At 41.7% G+C, this 19414-nt stretch overlaps 1 protein-coding gene across 3 annotated transcripts in view; it reads right to left on the bottom strand.

The window, feature by feature from the left end:
- Positions 1 to 19414, bottom strand: part of hdac4 (histone deacetylase 4) — a 132736-nt gene that overhangs the window by 10171 nt on the left and 103151 nt on the right. For all 3 annotated transcript variants that reach the window (XM_033617908.2, XM_033617910.2, XM_033617909.2), the window contains 7 exons: positions 19301 to 19408; positions 15771 to 15826; positions 14911 to 14998; positions 13159 to 13278; positions 12968 to 13065; positions 4332 to 4450; positions 3435 to 3568 (listed from right to left, as the gene is read on the bottom strand). In XM_033617908.2, the coding sequence (XP_033473799.1) occupies positions 3435 to 3568; positions 4332 to 4450; positions 12968 to 13065; positions 13159 to 13278; positions 14911 to 14998; positions 15771 to 15826; positions 19301 to 19408 (723 nt within the window). The remainder of the gene's footprint in view (positions 1 to 3434; positions 3569 to 4331; positions 4451 to 12967; positions 13066 to 13158; positions 13279 to 14910; positions 14999 to 15770; positions 15827 to 19300; positions 19409 to 19414) is intronic.

Below are 19414 nucleotides of genomic sequence, written 5' to 3'. Positions count from 1 at the left end.
CTCCTTCATGGGTAATCTGTCTGTGTTGGTCAATGTCTTCATGTTCCACATGACGGTGGACTGGTTGGTTGCAGTGACCAAATTTTATTAATGTGATCTTGTGTTATTGTTCTGTTTGTTTTGCTTCAACTCCAAGATCCACATGGAACAACGCCATGCGTTTTTTTTACGATTCCAAGAACTCATTTATAGCTCGAGCTGTCTGCAGGGCTGGAACAAGAGGCCTAGGAATTCAGAGATACCACCTTAAACAAGGCAGATACAGATTCAAAGCTAAACATTTAAAGACATATATAACTGATAACTTTTTTCTCAAACAGGTTTGAGCTGTTTTGAAATTCAGACTAAAATATGATTGTGTTTGTCCACTGGATAAATTCAACTGAACACACCAACTGTTATATTCTATCTATACAACTTGGGTGTAAATGCTTGCTTCTGAATTCATGTAGCATGACCTCTACCAGCACTGATGTTAGTCCATACTAAAATAAAGACAATGGCAAAAAAAACAGTCTTTCACTCTTCTAAGACATTTGGCAACCACTGTATTCTATTCATGCTCTGTAAGGTACTTTATACACCTAATGAGAAGTGTAGACCTATACATCAGTATAACTTTTCTGAATGTCTCAATGGGCATTTGATAATGGCTTTAGCAGGTACACCAACCATTCCAGTGCAACCAACACTCAGGGTGTGCTCTTGGCCAGGCCTGCAGCAATACTTGAGAGTGGTCAGTTTTTCAAAATAAATGAAGTAAATGTAAGAGTGTCTGTCTAGATACATACTCCTGATGTATGGTTCTTACTTTTGCATCATCCCGGCTGGGCTACTGGACTGTCTCCAAATGCAGAATGCTGCTGCAAGGCTGTTGACTGGGACAAGCAGGACGACACACATCACATCCATCTTATCTTCTTTGCACTGGCTTCCCTTTAGTTTTAGGATTCAGTTTAAGGTTCTTGTTTAAACATGCAGAGCCCCTGTATGGCCAAGCACCTGTGTGAATCTCTGGCCCTCTCTTTACTTTATCGTTATTTAAGGAGTGAATTTGAAAATTACCTTCAAGGTGTCTGTGCACTGCTCAAACATGTCTGCAAAATTTGGATCTACCATCCATTCTGAATTGGCTTGAATTGAACTTCACTGAATTGAAAACACCTCACTGACTTTGTGACTTCTCTGAGACACAACACATCCTGTATGATCACAAGTAGACAGCTCTGACTACAGTTGTAAAAGCATTCAAAACACACTTGGGACATAGAAAGATCCATCCACTCAAGCCACTGTAAGATGGCACGACACACTACAAACAGTTTCAGATAATAAGAAAAATAACTCAGCAAGATAGCAAACAGCCACCTCACTCCCCTCTGGCTGTACGCCTAACAGCAAATGTGCATTTTTGTCCTGTTCATTAGTGGTCAGACATAAAATGGTTCCTGAACAATACAGCAAATGATTACTAGTGGACTCTTGAGACACAAGTATGCTTGTACTCGGTGTGCATGGATTCTTCTAAACAAACAAATGAACAGTAACATCCTCTTCTCTTCCCCGAAAGCTCCGTAATCTCCATTCTCTGCCACAATTCAGTAGTCCTTTAAAAATAAAAGCACTGAGATATCTTGGACACATAATCTGGGAGGAGAAAATGAGACTGAGCAGCTCGTCCAAAAAAGCACTCCAGCCTCTCCATTAGTTGGAAGTAAAGAGTGGGCGGCTTAGAGGAGTTGCTATTCTGTTGTGCGCCATGAATCACAGAGCGGTGATGTTTGTTCAGTTCCACGGCCCATCCTACACACTCCCACAATTAACCTTCTGCCTGGAAATCCTCTCACACTGACGTGTTTGTGCGTGTGTCTGTATGTGTGTAGCGTGTATGTGTGTGTGTGTGTGTGTGTGTGTGGTGTTGACTTCCACTCTGAGTGTTTGAGAGAGGGCGTAAGATGGAGAGGAGATGGTTTTGGCTCAGATAACAGAGCTATTGTCAGAGATTTCTCTACAAGCAAGTCTGTCCTGTATTTCTAACCTTTATCCTGCACCTTTATTGTGTTTGGTGGTTAAGGTAATTCTTGTTGCCATCCTCTGTCACCAAAAAACTTCACTTAGCATTCATGTGAGTCATCCAGTCAGAGGGAACAAAATCTCAAAGTTGCCTGAGATGTAAATATTCAAAGCAGAAGGTGCCGTTTTCTAGCTTAGGAAGGAATGGGAAAATATCTGTTATTAGTATTTTATGCTCATTTATTTGTAGCATGTTGACTTCAAACTCAGAGAAAATTACTCGTTTCCGGAAATGTAGCCAGGAATAAAAATTAGAGGCAAGCTGAGTGCAACTGAATTCTGAAAATTTCACGCTGAGAACACAAATGAACCAGATGCTCTTCATCTGCTTAAAGAGACAGTTCAACTCAAAATAAGAATTACATATTTTTCCTTTTACCTGTAGTGTTTTTTATTTATCTAGATTGCTTTAGTTTGAGTTGCAAGTGTTGGCGATATCAGTAGAGATGTCTGCTTTCTTTTTAATAAAATGGAACTAAATGGCACTCAGCTTGTGGTGCTAAAATTGCAAAAAATATACTTAATTAACTCAACAGCAATATCTCTTTCCAGAAGCTACGACCAGGTCACTCAAGATAATCCACGGACCTTGCTGTGAGCAGCTTCATGTAAGAACTGTTTATTTTCTACTGAACTACACCTGCCAACCATATCACTGTGCAAAAGGAAGTGTGCATCTACTCATGGACAAGAGTCTCATGCTCATGACAGCGCAAGATGTTAACATTAATGAAGTCCTCCTTGCTGACCTGTAATAAGCTAGCTCAGGAGAAGGAACCGCACAGAAGGATGTGTGCATCTGCTGCTAGCTCACCTAGCATCACGTGTCATGATTTCTGGAAAGAGACGTTGCTGTTTAGTTTTTCAAATGTATTTTCAAAACGAGGCAGATATCTCTACAGCTTATGTCTCCAACACTCGACAACACCAAAACAATCGAGACTGATAAATAAAACTGTACTTTTAAGTTCTGCATGTTCACTTCAATGCAATTGTACATTAAAGCTAATGTGGCTGTTAATAAAGCTCATTGATGCATTAATAAATGCTGAACTACATACTGTATGGCTGGCATTAATCTGAAGCTTGTACAATAAAGAGAATTCACAGTCTCAGGAAAAAAATCCAAAATAAGTAATATGCCATTTTTTCAGCAGGAACTAACCAAGTCATACTTTCTATTGAGGTATTTGTGGTATGTGATTGAAGCTCCAATTGTAAACCTCAGCCCCCATTTAATCTCACACCAGCCATAGATTTACTCCAAAATTCCCAATGTATTTGTCGGATCTTAGTGCCTTCCTACAGGTTATTTTGATAACCTGGTAATTTATCCCTCCTCTTCTTGGCTCTCATCTTACCTCATTGCCAAGCAGAGCAGAGACGCAGGCTTCGGAGGCATCGCATATGGCTGTGAGGTCATGACCCCCCTCCAGGGCAAGCACCAACCGACCGCCTGCCAGAGCCATCAGTTGCCTGGTCAGGTAGCCAAAGCCTGGACACACAGGAAATGACAGCAAAGAGATGGCAGAGACAGAGAGGGAGGGAGAAGGAGCAGGAGAAAAGAATGAGATGGGGGAGCACTGTTCAAGCTCTAACTTCCTTTTTGGATATCGATCAAAGAAAAAAGAGAGAAAAAATGGGGTTTGAGCCTGAATGAGAAAAAGGGTGACTGCATCAGAGAGAGGAAGAGAGAAAGAGAGCGCACTGTGGATTTACTGGGGGCCAAAAAACAAGCCATAATACGATCCAGGTTTAATTTTAATAAATGCAGCTTTGCGTTTAGGCTTGGTCGCAGTCTTTGATCTTTTTCTCTCAGGAGGAGGGGAGTTTTAATATATGCATTCAGCCATACTTTCTTCTCCCCTAAATTCTACCCATATCCCCCTTCCTGCAATCCTCTCTAACCACCCATATCACCCCTTAACAACCAAGACCCCTGTTCTTATTTGAGATCTGCGGGATGGTTTTAGAAAAGCTCTTTGCTGGCACGCCAAGGTCTTGATCTGAATACACAAGTTAGACATACAGAATAAACACAAAAGCATGTGTTTGTGTGCCTGAGTGTGCGCCTGTCAGTCTTTGCTGCCATCAAATATTGCGCTGTGTTGCACAGAAAGAAAATATGAACGACATGAGTGAGACAGTGAAGGGCATTAAAATTATGTGTATGTATTACTAGAAGTCCTTTAGAGAATTTTTATCTATGGCTTAGAAAACCAAGAATGATTAACTGGGTAACTGTGGTCAGCACTTACATTTGGCTGTCAGTTTGTATCCTCCCAGGGGTGGAGCATGTCCGTCTACCGCATCAAAGCCTGAAGATACCAGAACCATGTCTGGGGCAAACTCATTGGCAATAGGCATAACCACCGTCCTAGGAAAAAACAGCGTCAACAAAATAACATATTTATAGTGGAGACTGCATGAGAGAGGCGGGTAAATTTTCACAAGTCATATAAGATTCCTATCTCTGACCAGTTGTGGCTTTACTTAATATAGAACACTGTATGAAAACAAGTGCATGTTTTTTTTCGCTACAAGGAAGAGGTCGTTTAAATTATCAGTGTCTCACAAACACCAACAGCATGGAAATCTTGATGATAAGTGAGGTTAAAGTCTGTCCTGCAGGCTGAGGGTTAGTCTCTCTTCCAACTGGCCCTTTCTGAGTCACAGCGGTCTAAAGCAGGCTCATCAAAAAGTCATTCTGCATTTCATGAACAAATATGCTTGCAGCTGTAAGTGTAAAATATATATTCAATAGGCTGGCTACATGACAGGATGACTGGGCTACAACCAAACATAAACTGCTCCAAAATACATTCAACATAGTATATTCCAAGATAAGAAATTGCTGCTCAACCACTCAGAAGTACAATCAAAAACCACAGAGACTGATGAGCCAGATTTTCAGGATTAATTGTTCAAATATAAACAGTTTTATATATCTCCATTATATATGACTGTATCAAACCATATGAAATTAACAGCTAAACATACAGAGATTCAAGACGTACACTGGACTAAAAATGGAGCATACGGGACAGCTGTATAAAGAAAGACCAAACTGTGGCATATCAACCAAAGTCTCATACTCTGATGAAGCTACATTTACCTAATAAAATATTTTACACCATGTCTCTTTTGGGTCAACTAATCAAAAAACTGTAAAATAAGAAGAATGACTGACTTGCTGCAGGCAAGCTAAATGAACTCTGTCACCTCTGGTGGCTAACTACTGGAGTTTGAGAGAACTACCATTAAAATATATATATGGAGATATGCCTTTGGTGCTTACTGTCTTGATAATGATTGTAGTATACGGTGTAATCAGGTGGAGATGCTACATGTCATTATTGCTGTATATCAGTCACTGTATTTTTTAATTCTTCTATGGCTTTTCTTTCCCTTTCATGGTTGTCAAAGCAAACATCCACCTAATGAGTTTGTATGCACCGTATGTGTGTGGCAGAGAAAATTACAGCGTACACTTTTTGAAGTGGAGAGTTTGGAAATCTGGAGGCAGCAATACCCTGCAACATCCTTAAGTAAAAAGGAGAAACGGAAGGACAGATATAATTGCATGTGTGTGTATTTGCGTTGAGCGTGCAGGGTAATTCTAACACTGGATGGGTGTGGTCAGTGAGGGCTGTTTGTGTACAATCTTCCTCTGACACAGCTGGCAGGGAGGGAGTGCTTGTGTGCAATGTGTCATACGCATAAATCCAATCAACAGTAGGGTACTGTGTAATGATTCAGTGGAAGCTGTGGCTGGAAAATCCAGTCCGGTTTATATGATGACCCTGTTAGAAAAAAAAAAAACCCATCAGAGAATACATGTTTTGCAAAGATTAGATCACATAAGATTTGAGTAAGGTTTGAATTCATGAGCTTGAATTAAGTTTTTTAGGGAGATGGACACAACTTTTTTTAAATTAAAGAAATTAATTAAACTATAAATTGGTATGCATTGCTTAAATAAAAAATAAAAAATTAAACTGCTGATTATATAAGTTTAAGTTTGGTTTTCTGTATCTGGGGAGGACATCTATAAGGGTATCTCTAAATTAGGAATCACTAAAAATGACACATCACTAAACTAGTAGGCACACTGGAGGCTTAGTCAACTTTGTATAAAAGTAAAATGTGTCTCAGTAATCTCGTTTATGATTTACGATGTTTCACTTCGTGCATAAATAGTTATAGACTACCCAGATGGCAAAACAAGTGGTTCTCTTGGATTTGCTCAGTCTACACAGGAATGTTTTTTGGGGGGGTCTGGGATATCTGGGCAAGCAGTGTTTTGGTGAGGTCTGCGAGTGACGGAGTACCACAGGGTTCCGTCGTAGGTCCTCTGTACTTTGCCAACCTCAGGAACACGTTGCTGGTTTGCCGGCTGTGGGCGAGCAGCGTGCCCTGAACTCCGGAGGCCACCGTTTTTTCCAGCCCTTGTTCACCACCAAATTACAGCCCTCAACTGCGCACACCACACCCCCCACCACAACACAACACCCATACATACACACAGCTGTCTGAGGGAGAGGCGGGAGGTGGTATTAGGAGCTTTTTGGTAGTTCCAGACAGAAAGGATACACGGAGTGCGTGCGTCACTCTGTGTGCGTGCCTTCTGGCAATATTTCAGAGGAAAACGTCATGTAAAGAAGATGAAGGAATAGGATTGGGAAAAAAGTTTGAATGAGAGAGATAAAGATACAGAGAGCAAGAAAATGAAAGAGGGCAAGGCCCTAGGAAACCTGTGAGGGAGGAGTCTAGAAAGAAAACATGGACCAAGACTGAGTGAGTAAGAGCATGAATGAAAAGAGATGAAAATTATGTCAGCATTACGGCAAGTGCAAATGTGTCTAAAAAGGTAAACCAAACAATTATGTGACATGAACAACCACTCTCCTCAGGAAAGTTAAAATTTTTCAGCTCCAGTTTTATATTCTATCACGTGTTACAGGTTTGCTCCCTCTTTCTCCGCCCAATCACAGACTTACAGACACCCACGGCCTTGGCCCATTAACATTTGGGCCATAAAAGACCCCACACTAAAGGGGGTTGACCACAGACGTGCATGTGGGCTGACACACAGTGCAGGGGAAAGCCTTGACCGCCAAGGATACTTAAACCAGTGAGGGCTCCCCTTTCCCTCCTCCAACCTTGAGCCCAGACAGAGACAGTTCTGGTCACGAGGATGAAAACTGCTGGTGTCATCAGTTCCATCCCCCAACCCCCTGGAATAATATCCTGACATTTAACGAAATAAAAACCCACAGTAATTAATTAGCTGACTGGCATTAAAGGGAAACCAGCGGTTTTCGGGAAGACTAATTGTGTGTGAATCAGAGGCTACGTATGTGGAGATGAAAAAGCCTCTCGGTTAATTAAGGGAGGGGAGAGTTTACGACTAAGCTGTAAGCTACGGGGCATCCTGAGTAAAGAAGTTGTGATCTAAACAACTGCCAAATAGATCTTACTGTGAGTGGAATAACTTGGGTAAGCATTTAGTGTAAACTTTTGTTTAGTATTGTTTGGTTTACCTAGCAACAGGTGCATGTGTCAAAGTATCAGCTGAGGAATGTTGGGCCTGTGTTCATGTGCGTGAGAGAGTGTGTGGGAATGTTGTGTGGTTATTAAACTCCAGCACCTCAGTTCTCCCATTCATAAAGTTGGGGGAATCAACAGATTAAAGAAAGAGTTAGTCAAAATAAATGCTGCAGGGGTCAAGCTCCAAAAATACTGGATCCTGCACTTTTCATCTTCTCAAGCCTGACATCATCAGGGCTATTTTCTCAGACTTTGAAACTTCTGCTGAAGGATTTCCAAATTATACATCAACAATGATGACAGACAATAATTAAGATGAGACTCATATGACTTGAATCTGTGTGGTAAACACACACACACGTGAAATATCATTCTCACTGCCTCTGTGTACATATAACAAGTTTCTCTTTGACATCACGCCCTTTTAAAGGAGACCTCATTCAAAAGCACATGTCCCTTGCAGTGCACTGTCAGTCCTTATGACTTGCTGCAGGTGTTGGCAGGAAACATGAGATTGGTAGTAAATAAGCAGATACACCACACACAAGAGGGCTGACTTGCTTCTTCTTTTAATTTAATCTTCATTTAAAACATTACAAAAAACGCCTTCTTCAAATGAAGATTAAATTAAAAGAAGAAGCAATTCAGCCATCTTGTGTGTGGTGCATCTACTGATAATGAATGATGTTTATTAAACTAGGCCAAAGTTTCAAATTGATGTTCATGTATGTAGAAGTAACAGAGTCAGTTTTTTGGAGGCCAACGTGGAAGTTAGCATCGCCCTGGTTCCCTCAACAAAAAGCCACTGCCACCATAACAAGACTGTAAAGTAGTGTTTGGCATGATGACATTCTGATGTCATCAACATCATCATCATCATCTTTTTTAGGACTCTGGATGTCAAAATTTATGTGTGGGGTATTTAATGACATATTTTGGCTTGTAGAACAAAATGTGAAAGTCTCTTAAGCTCATCTTAATGACAGGTCATATTTCAGGATTCTAATCAAAAACCCCACCGACATCAAAACGATGGAGCAAAGCCTCAGGTCTTCTACTGCTCTATAAACTCTGTTTCCAATAGTTTTTTTCTACTTTGGCTACAGTCACAGCATGCCGAAATTTTCCTATTTGCATCTGCTCCAGGCACACTAAGGAAGCTACATGCTAACACGAGGGTAACACGTAAACTTGGTTGCCGATTTTGTGAATTCCTCTCTTATTTCGGATCATTCTCCTACTGGAACATGTCCGCTTGTGTCAAGAAGTTTTTATTGGTGTTTTTCACAGTAGAAAGGATTACAATCATTCTTTGGCGGTGAAGAGACGCAGAGATACAGAAGAATCTGAAACGCTAGCCAATCAGAGCAGACTGGGCTTTTTTTCGAGGTGGGCTTAAAGAAACAGCCGCTAAATGGAGCATTTCAGACAGAGGGTAAATACAGGTGGTCCAGGACAGACAGTATGAGGGAAAAAGTGTTTTTTGATTATTAAAGCACATAAACATTATCTAGAAAAAACTTGACTACAAGAATGAATCTGAAAATGACCACATTGGGTCCCTGTCTAACATTGACTATATTCTATAGACTACTAACTTCACAAAACTAAACCTCACAAAGGGCCTTTTTTTCCCATTTCCTCTGCTCTGACTAATTATTCCTGATGAGCGCATTCAGTTTTTGGCAATTGTCATCCAACATGATTTCAACTGCACACAAATGTGCTCACACAGGTTAATACAGCAGTAGGTCTTGGCGTGGTGGTGATTCTTTTGAGCCAAGGAAAACTTCCTCTCTAGAGACTACTCATCTTTGTGTAATTACTCTACTCCCTAATTTATCCTTTTCCACATCTTGATTATACCTTCTAATCCAATGCACTCTGTGTTTCTAACATGGAGGGTAAAGGGCTGAAATGTGGCCTTGGTGGTGGACCACAAGCTGTAGATAAGGCATTTAATATTTCTACACAAATTTTAGGTAAGTGTCAATTTCTCTGTTTTATTTTGTTACACTACAGTAGAATAAACTGTGTAATATTCTAAAAACACATTTCCATTTCTGCCAAACAGATATGTTATTACTTCAATAAAAAGAGTGTAAACACATCTGAGGTCATGTTTCCGTTATGCAAAGGCGTGAGAGCAAGTTTTTCAGTGAAACAATCTGCCAGTATTTAACAGAGATAATTGGCATGAGCAGATAAATCCAAGGTTTTAATGATGTAAAGCATTAAAAGGCCAGTAAGCCTGTGTTCGTACTATTGGAGAGATTGAATGTCATGCCAGGTGAGGGCCATTTTAGAAGAGTTTAGACCCTGTCCTTTAGAGGGAGCAGTGCTCATCAAACCAGCCAACAAAAGGTTAAACTGCAGAGCTTCAAGGCTTTCCTCCTCCGTTCATAAAAAAAAAAGCAAAAAAAAAAAAAAGCAGAGGAGAGCGGGAGAGGAGAGAGAGAATAAGAGAGCGAAAAACTCACACACGCACACTTACACATCAAAGCCTTGTCATCTGGCACTGCGGAGAGCTGGTTTGAATTAAGTTTAATTCTCCCCCTCTCTCGTCTTTCCAAGTTCATGGCAGAAGAGGGAGTGAAAGGAGGAGGATGAGGAGAGAGGGAGGGAGGAAGAGAGAGAGAGAGAGAGAGAGAGAGAGAGAGAGAGAGAGAGAGAGAGAGAGAGAGAGAGAGAGACGGTGCTTCTGGTTTTCATTAGGGCCAATTTTCTTATCTTTTTTCTCTGTGCTTTCTGGAGGCTCAGACTTGATCCCCTGCAAATGCAACGTGGCACAGGCCAGCGGAGGAATGGGAAGGTGCCGGCCGCGAGGCACGCATCCCCTCCCGAAGACGGATAGGGAGGAAGGAGAGGACCACAACACACAGATAAACAATGAGACTGAAAGAGAGAGAGAGGCTGTGTATCAGGTGTCCGTGCACATGTGTCCCGTCTGCATGTGATTGTAAATGTGTAAGCACATTTATGTCAAAGCTGCATGTGGGAGCATTTGTTTATCTATTACTTTGTGTTTTTGTGCATATGCATGCACCCTCATGTAAAGTTTAACCCAGGACCTTCTGCATTTTTATAAGCTTGTGTGCAACATGTGCATTTGTATAAACACATGACTATCTTGTATCTGTAACCGTGTTACTTTGCGTGTGTGTGGTAGATCTACGAGCTGCGAGACAAGTTTGCTGCCGTCCTGTGGGGCCTATGAATCGTCCAATACTGCTAAAGCCTCGGGGGACAAATGGCGCCAGGGTCTGAGGTGATACACACCCAAACTCTTATTTGCTTTCACTTTATATCTTTGGATCTCTTCCATCTTTTAATTTAATAGCCTACAATTACACAAACAGAACACACAAACACCTCTCCACATGCATGTTCTCATATGGACGCATGCACCCCTGAACTAACATACACACACTAAAACTACTGTTTAACAAAGTGGTTCCAGTTTAATGTTTACAGGGTGGGCTGGTTTAACTGGAGTGCACTGCATTATTGATTAACTTAATACTACATTGATCAGCTCAAATACAGATGAAACACCTCCAACAATGCCTGTTTAAAAGTTAAAGGGGCACGCCACCAATTTTACACACGAAATTAAGTTTTTGGATCAAAGGAGTATTACACAGTCTGTGAAAAGTGTTGCGTAATATCTTCTGCGGCTCTGGCTTTCCAAAGTTTGAAAAAAAGAACCCTGACAATGTCATCAGTGTTATCTCAGCTTGGACTTGAGACTTGATTTTCTAACCAAAAGTCTGCATTACAAACTGGAGGTGTGGTGTTTGAAAGAGGTGGGGATTTAGGAGTCAGTAGTCTTATGAAAGATGCTACTGAGTTGCATTATGGGAATTCTTGCAGGATCCTGTGTTTTTGTAGTGTGATCCACATGGGACGGAGTCTTCAGGATATCTCAACCTCTGCTACATGAATTTTTCTTTTTTTTAGTCTGTGTTTTAAAGGTCCAACAACTTCATGGAATTGAATGCTTAATGGCTGGAGTACAAAAATGATCTGATTAAGTTTATACCGGTTAATAGTAAACATGTTCAAACTGCAAATCCACAACACTGAAGTTCTGCAGAGAGACAGGCCTATCCACCCCCAGCCATCAATCACTGTTGTAATTACAGCATATCATACGGGGTAAACTGTGAATAAAATATTGCAAAATAGTCATTAAGTGTAAAAGAATCAGAAAATTAAATTTGAATTACAATCTAAACTGCATCAAACAGCAGCCTCTGTGGCCCCAGAGCTGCAGTGACAGCACATAAAGATGTGTAAAGTAAATCTGTAACTATAAAATTTGTAACCAACTGTCGTAGTGTTGTAGCGGACATCTATTTAATGTTTTGGATTAAAAAAACGGCATCTTTACTTACAGTGCATTTTTTAACATATATTCTCAGCCATATAAAACCATGAAATCATACAATACCAGCCTGTCACAGCTACACAAGACTGATTTTAGTGTTACTGGTCAATGATGTTTAATTTATATGACCAATACTCATACAAAAGAAATAGTATACAAATAATGTACCAACCTGTGTGTGAGGTAACTGCACTGGCTTTGGTGATGGATTATAAATAATGTCTGTAGTATGATATACGTACTGTATCTTAGGTGGTTGTCATCGGTGCATATGCACACATGGGTAGAAAGAGCAGAATGAAGGGGGAAGACACAATAAAAAGTAAAGAGAGGGGGAGAGAGAGCACACAGGGGTCTGGGGTGCATTAACGGGCTAAGGTTTGCTTCCGGGGGCTTGCGTGCCGAAAGCTGCGAGAAGACAGTGGCCTGTCGGTTTGATGCGTTTGACTCAGGCCAGATGGACGCACGGTCGCAATCATGGGTTCATCTTCAAAGAGAGCTGGAACCAATCCAGACCTGTGCCTTACCATCCTCTGTATGAACCAGAGACGTGTATGAGACATGTACATGTCTGTGGGGAGTCCATGGCTGTAGTGCGTCTATGTTTTGCACGTGTGAGGATGAGTGCATGTTTGTGTGTGTGTGTGTGTGTGTGTGTGTGTGTGTGTGTGTGTGTGTGTGTGTGAGGTTATAAATAGCCCCAGAAAGTGGACCTAATAGAAATCAGGCCAAGCATGAGGAGGAGCTTCCTACCTACTCAACAGGCCCCAATGGGTCATTTGTCAAACTATGCACTGCAGAGTCTTCTCTCCAAGTCACTCTGAGGGCAGGTATTTAGCATCGCGAAGGAATGAAATCTACAGTGACGCCACTAACATCAAATTCAAACTATAAAACTCGCTAAAATTTAAACTCTAATTCTCTCTATAGTAGCAGATGATATCAGTATCTTACCTAAATGCAGCCAGGTACTCTGCATCACCCATGGGAGGTTCCAGTCCTCCAGTAAAGGCCATGTTCACATTGAAGCCGCAACCTGCTCCACTGCCCACCTACAATACACACACACACACACACACACACACACACAGCTGGGTTACTTTGGGCAACAGGTGGCAGAGAGACAGACTGGTGTTTCTTCTGACCTCGTCAGGTGCTCCACTGCCAGGAAAGAAGTTCCCATCATCGTAGCGATGCATTGACAGGTAGAGAACACTGGGGTCTGCGTAGAAGGCCTGCTGGGTGCCATTACCATGGTGCACATCCTAGGAAAATTGAAAAGAGACTGGTTAAGACAAAATCTTGCACAGATGGTTGAATTCAGAAAGGTTTTTTGCAGCTTTTGTGGCCCTTAAAGCTGCACAAATAAGACCAAAAGAAACTGTGTAATTCAAAGAGCACCAACAAAGGGTGTAACGCACCCCGACCTGGGCTGCCAAGCAAATAGCGTCTCGCTGCTGCTGAGCTATTTGCACATATTTAAATTATGTAATATTCATACACTTGGCACAAAATTGGCCCCTTTTTATGCAAATTAGTCTCACTGCAAAAACAGTCCAAATCACAATGATACAGTGAAATTATTAGCATCTTCAGAGAGCTGGTGGTAACTGAAGCACATTTACAGACTAGGGGGTTTCATGATTTCCCTCCGTCATGTTTTAAAATTCTTGCTCAAAGTTTTGAGGAGTGTCTCTGCTCCCCGTCGGTCAGGACCTGTAGCCCGCGGTCTGAATATTTCAGTCTTCTTTTCCTCTCTGACATTGTTCTGCCAACTGTGTTCTTGGCGCAAAGGCAACATTTATACTTTGCCACATGGATAATTGCAATCAGACGCAGAAAAGGGCAAATTGCACTCAGCTGCAAAACTTTACTGGTGCTGTAATATCATTAGCGTAACATCTTTTGTAAATCGGACCTTGAGACGGGGCAGAAAGTGGTTGCGAGTGATGCACAATTCATGGTACTATCAGCTGCCGCAATCCACTCTTTGTGAATCTTCCCCAGAGTGTGGGACAATTTCCAACTAAGTAGGTGAATGAAAATATTCTTAGTATAATTATCCTTCAATTCTGACAGAGGCATAACAGAAGCTTTTTCAACAAGCTACCAATACCTGCACTAAGACCAAGTGAATGACACTTTGAGATGGCAACACTGCCAGACAGTCATGTCTGTATCTCAGCTGCAGTCTTGTGTGATGTAAAAAAGGGATGGTCAGCAGGATTCAATAAAACACTCAACTTCAAAAGTTATTCACTTTTGCCAACAAGACAACATCAATTAAATGACCTCATCGTCTATATCCCAAGAATGCTTTAATACAGTGATCCTAAAAATGTCCCTGTTGGCTGGGGTGGCATGACAATGAGTTTGCTAGATGCACTAAAAGTCCCCCTGTGACAGACAGGGAGGAAATGAAAAGGCCCTTCAAAGGCTTTTGGGAATGGCCATGACCAGCCAGGGTCGCCACTGAGGAGCAGTGCTCCTAGACATGACAGAGGCTCTGTCATACCTTTTACGAAATAACTTCGTCCATTTTTTTTTTTTTTTTCCGAAAGAAAGACCATGTCTGACCCAAATAGCCAATACTTTGAGCCCTTCCTTCCTCTCATAACAAGTACAGCATGCAGGTCGTGGCTGCTGCACTTCTTCTAATAGTGCACTTTATAGTTTTCAACTGTTGTGAACTCAATGGCCTGATGGGCACATATACATATTCATTTGTTTCATTGTGGTTTATGTTACAAAATGTCCTGCCTAGCCATTTCTGAGGAAAAAAAAACTACTCACTATGCAAATAAGATGTTTAACTGCCACCACAACACTTTGTGTTTGCATTCTCTAAACAGATGTTTATGTAAGAAGCAACTCATAATGTTGTATGTGTCACTTACCCAGTCCACGATAAGGATTTTACTGACATTGAGCCTCTGCTGCAGCAGCTTTGCTGCTATGGCGACTGAGTTGAAGTAACAGAAGCCCCTGAAAGTGGACAGTAACAAGACAGTGCTATGAACTCCCTGAAATACATCCCATTTACAAGCTTGAGCAATACTGTACTGTTTGCAATACTGTAAATCTCACATTGAGAACAACACACATCCACTGACTGTCTAATGTGCAGTGGATGCTTTAAAATAATTCTTCACCTCCCAAATCATCATGGGTATATCTTTTACTTAACCCATGTTACACTGAGTTTGGAAAGAAAACTTCATTTTGTCATGCTTCCACAGTGAACGAAAAATCCAAAAACTGAGAAAATTCTTGATGAATTGAAGTCATTGGCAACCACATCTAACAGTTAAACTATAAACAATCATTTGCAAACTCTAACATAACTCATGCAGTGTAATCCAAGTCTCATTTATCCGGTCATATGCTCAGTACTTCCCAAACACATGCGTTTTCACTAAAAACGTACTATCTAAAACACTGCTCGTCCACACGTGAAACTATTTATGCAGCAGTGTTTTAAATAGCAATGTTTTAGCGAAAATGCATGTGTTTGGGAAGAGCTGAGCATACAACTGGATAAATGTGACTTGGATTATATTGCATGAGTTGTGCAAGAGTTGGTAAACTGATGTTTGATATGGTTTTGCTGTTGTTCAACATGGACTCCTATGACTTCAATTCATCAAGAATGTAAGAAATGTAAGGAAAATGTATGTTCTAAAAGGAATTGAATTAAAAAAAAAGAATTAGAGGTTAGAGCTGATCTTTCTCTAAGTCATATTTCTAGTTTACTTACATAGGCGTGCTCTCCTCAGCGTGGTGTCCAGGTGGTCGAACTACAGCAAAACCATTCTGTCAGGGCAAACAAAAGTCATTCAGCATATTTAACACACTTACTGTACACACAGTAAACCATCTTGGTACACGGACGCTGGTTCTGTCTGACCTTATAGCTGCTCACTCTAATCTAGTGATACTTTTTCTTTCTCTTTGAGAGACTGAGAGGTCAGATGATGACACGTCTGCAATGCGTGTTACCATTATTCTTCAAAATAATGTCTCATGCCTTAGTTCAAGATTTAAAACAGTTTCTCACAGGCAGCACAATTCATAAGCGCACACACACACACACACACACACACACACACACACACAGAAACAGATGCTTACATCGGGTCAGTTAAGGGGAGCTTTGTTAAGGCAGGGACCTACGGGACTCCCAGCAACTGTTTTTGGGGGCTCCCACTGCTATGTGGGGACATTAGATAGATGTTTGGGCTGATGTAGAGCGAGGCAAGCTGGACTAATGATGTTGAGTCAGCTGCTATGGATTAGCAGCCAGCCGGGAGTTTATTGTAAAGACAACGGCCTCAGCTGGTTTGAAGACGCTCGGTTAAAGCAGGCCGCATATTACAGTATGTACATAGGTGTATGAGAGACAAGGGGAAGGGGGATTGTTGCTCTACGCTGAGGAAAAATAACAATGGATTAAAATAGACATGGAAAGAGAACTAGAAAGCAACAGATGGAGAGACAGACATTTAAGTGTATGCGTGGAGTAGATTTATGGCATGCTGTGGAGTTCAGAGAGTTGTTGGTGCAGGTGGAATTTGGTCATTTGGCTGCAAAGGATCCTCAGAGGTCTATTCGTATGTGTCTAAGCATGTGTGTGAATGTGTGCGCATGTGCGAGTATGTGTACACATGAGCATGTACAGTACAGGCCAAAAGTTTGGACACACCTTCTCATTCAATGCGTTTTCTTTATTTTCATGACTATTTACATTGTAGATTCTCACTGAAGGCATCAAAACTATGAATGAACACATGTGGAGTTATGTACTTAACAAAAAAAGGTGAAATAACTGAAAACATGTTTTATATTCTAGTTTCTTCAAAATAGCCACCCTTTGCTCTGATTACTGCTTTGCACACTCTTGGCATTCTCTCCATGAGCTTCAAGAGGTAGTCACCTGAAATGGTTTTCCAACAGTCTTGAAGGAGTTCCCAGAGGTGTTTAGCACTTGTTGGCCCCTTTGCCTTCACTCTGCGGTCCAGCTCACCCCAAACCATCTCGATTGGGTTCAGGTCCGGTGACTGTGGAGGCCAGGTCATCTGCCACAGCACTCCATCACTCTCCTTCTTGGTCAAATAGCCCTTACACAGCCTGGAGGTGTGTTTGGGGTCATTGTCCTGTTGAAAAATAAATGATCGTCCAACTAAACGCAAACCGGATCGGATGGCATGTCGCTGCAGGATGCTGTGGTAGCCATGCTGGTTCAGTGTGCCTTCAATTTTGAATAAATCCCCAACAGTGTCACCAGCAAAACACCCCCACACCATCACACCTCCTCCTCCGTGCTTCACAGTGGGAACCAGGCATGTGGAATCCATCCGTTCACCTTTTCTGCGTCTCACAAAGACACGGCGGTTGGAACCAAAGATCTCAAATTTGGACTCATCAGACCAAAGCACAGATTTCCACTGGTCTAATGTCCATTCCTTGTGTTTCTTGGCCCAAACAAATTTCTTCTGCTTGTTGCCTCTCCTTAGCAGTGGTTTCCTAGCAGCTATTTGACCATGAAGGCCTGATTGGCGCAGTCTCCTCTTAACAGTTGTTCTAGAGATGGGTCTGCTGCTAGAACTCTGTGTGGCATTCATCTGGTCTCTGATCTGAGCTGCTGTTAACTTGCGATTTCTGAGGCTGGTGACTCGGATGAACTTATCCTCAGAAGCAGAGGTGACTCTTGGTCTTCCTTTCCTGGGTCGGTCCTCATGTGTGCCAGTTTCGTTGTAGCGCATGATGGTTTTTGCGACTCCACTTGGGGACACATTTAAAGTTTTTGCAATTTTCCGGACTGACTGACCTTCATTTCTTAAAGTAATGATGGCCACTCGTTTTTCTTTAGTTAGCTGATTGGTTCTTGCCATAATATGAATTTTAACAGTTGTCCAATAGGGCTGTCGGCTGTGTATTAACCTGACTTCTGCACAACACAACTGATGGTCCCAACCCCATTGATAAAGCAAGAAATTCCATTAATTAACCCTGATAAGGCACACCTGTGAAGTGGAAACCATTTCAGGTGACTACCTCTTGAAGCTCATGGAGAGAATGCCAAGAGTGTGCAAAGCAGTAATCAGAGCAAAGGGTGGCTATTTTGAAGAAACTAGAATATAAAACATGTTTTCAGTTATTTCACCTTTTTTTGTTAAGTACATAACTCCACATGTGTTCATTCATAGTTTTGATGCCTTCAGTGAGAATCTACAATGTAAATAGTCATGAAAATAAAGAAAACGCATTGAATGAGAAGGTGTGTCCAAACTTTTGGCCTGTACTGTATGTGAAGTTCAGGTTAAGCTGAGGGCAAGTCAATCCTGTGAACTTTAACCCCAGTTGAAGTAAGTCCTTATTCTTCATGTTTTAGTTAAGTTTAGCATATTTTCTACTATGTGTGCGATCCATTTGACTTTCCTTTAAAGCTCTGATACTACCGATCTCACAGTGCACTATATTGAAAGACCAGGCCCTCATTTCTTCAAAGTAATCATGCCCACATGTAGTAAAAGTACTGTATGCAAGCACATATAGTCAAAAATATGGTGTGCTACTGTCTCTAAAAGGAACGTCATTAGTCTGTGGTAAGGTGGTGCTAAGCTAACGCTAAATGCGACGGCTGCTCTGCAGGTGGCTGCGGTGTAATACCAATAAAACAGGGCTGTTAGTGGGGACTGTTGGCATTTGCAGTGCCCGTGCGCCGGGCCTCCCTGCTGGGTTCAAACAGTAAGCAGCCATAGCCACAGACACAGGAAGGCTGGCTGGCTGGTGGGCGAAGCATAACGGGGGTGGGGATGTCTGTCTTGGAGGTGCTAACGAGACTTTGGGATGGATAGTTCTGGCAGGAGGTTTCTCTGGTCTTGAGGTGTTTGGAGGTGTGGATGAATAGTGCAGCGCTATGAGACGCTGCACTCACAGTGTTAACAAGCTGAGATGAATCCATTAACAATGTTCTCAAAAAAGTACAGCATTTGCTCTGCCTCCGTCTGTCTGTGAGGACATGCAGTTGTCTAGAATGTAACTCAACTGGAAGATGACAACTAAAATCAAACCCTTCAAAGTTCTAATCATGGATTCATGTTGGTGGGGTCCATCTGAGCTTTGTTTCATGTTATTAAACGCACACACAGAATTACCCACATATAAAAGCCAAACAGACACGACAGATACATGTCATCCATTAGTCATTCCAATCACTAAAAGTAAAGCCCAGCAAACAGCCACGACTTTGCTGCACATTTAACTCATCAAAGCATCCAAACTAACCTTCAGTTCTCCCGATGCTACTTTGAAGACCAGCTCCACCACCGAGCCGACGGCCAGACGAGCTGCACTGGATGAATGGACCTCGTTCCAAATGGTGTCACTGTCCACCTGCAA

The sequence above is a fragment of the Epinephelus lanceolatus genome, chromosome 14 (assembly GCF_041903045.1).
Source record: "Epinephelus lanceolatus isolate andai-2023 chromosome 14, ASM4190304v1, whole genome shotgun sequence".
Classification (NCBI taxonomy): domain Eukaryota; kingdom Metazoa; phylum Chordata; class Actinopteri; order Perciformes; family Serranidae; genus Epinephelus; species Epinephelus lanceolatus.
The sequence above is the reverse complement of the archived record's forward strand: the minus strand, read 5'-3'. Positions and strand labels throughout refer to the sequence as shown.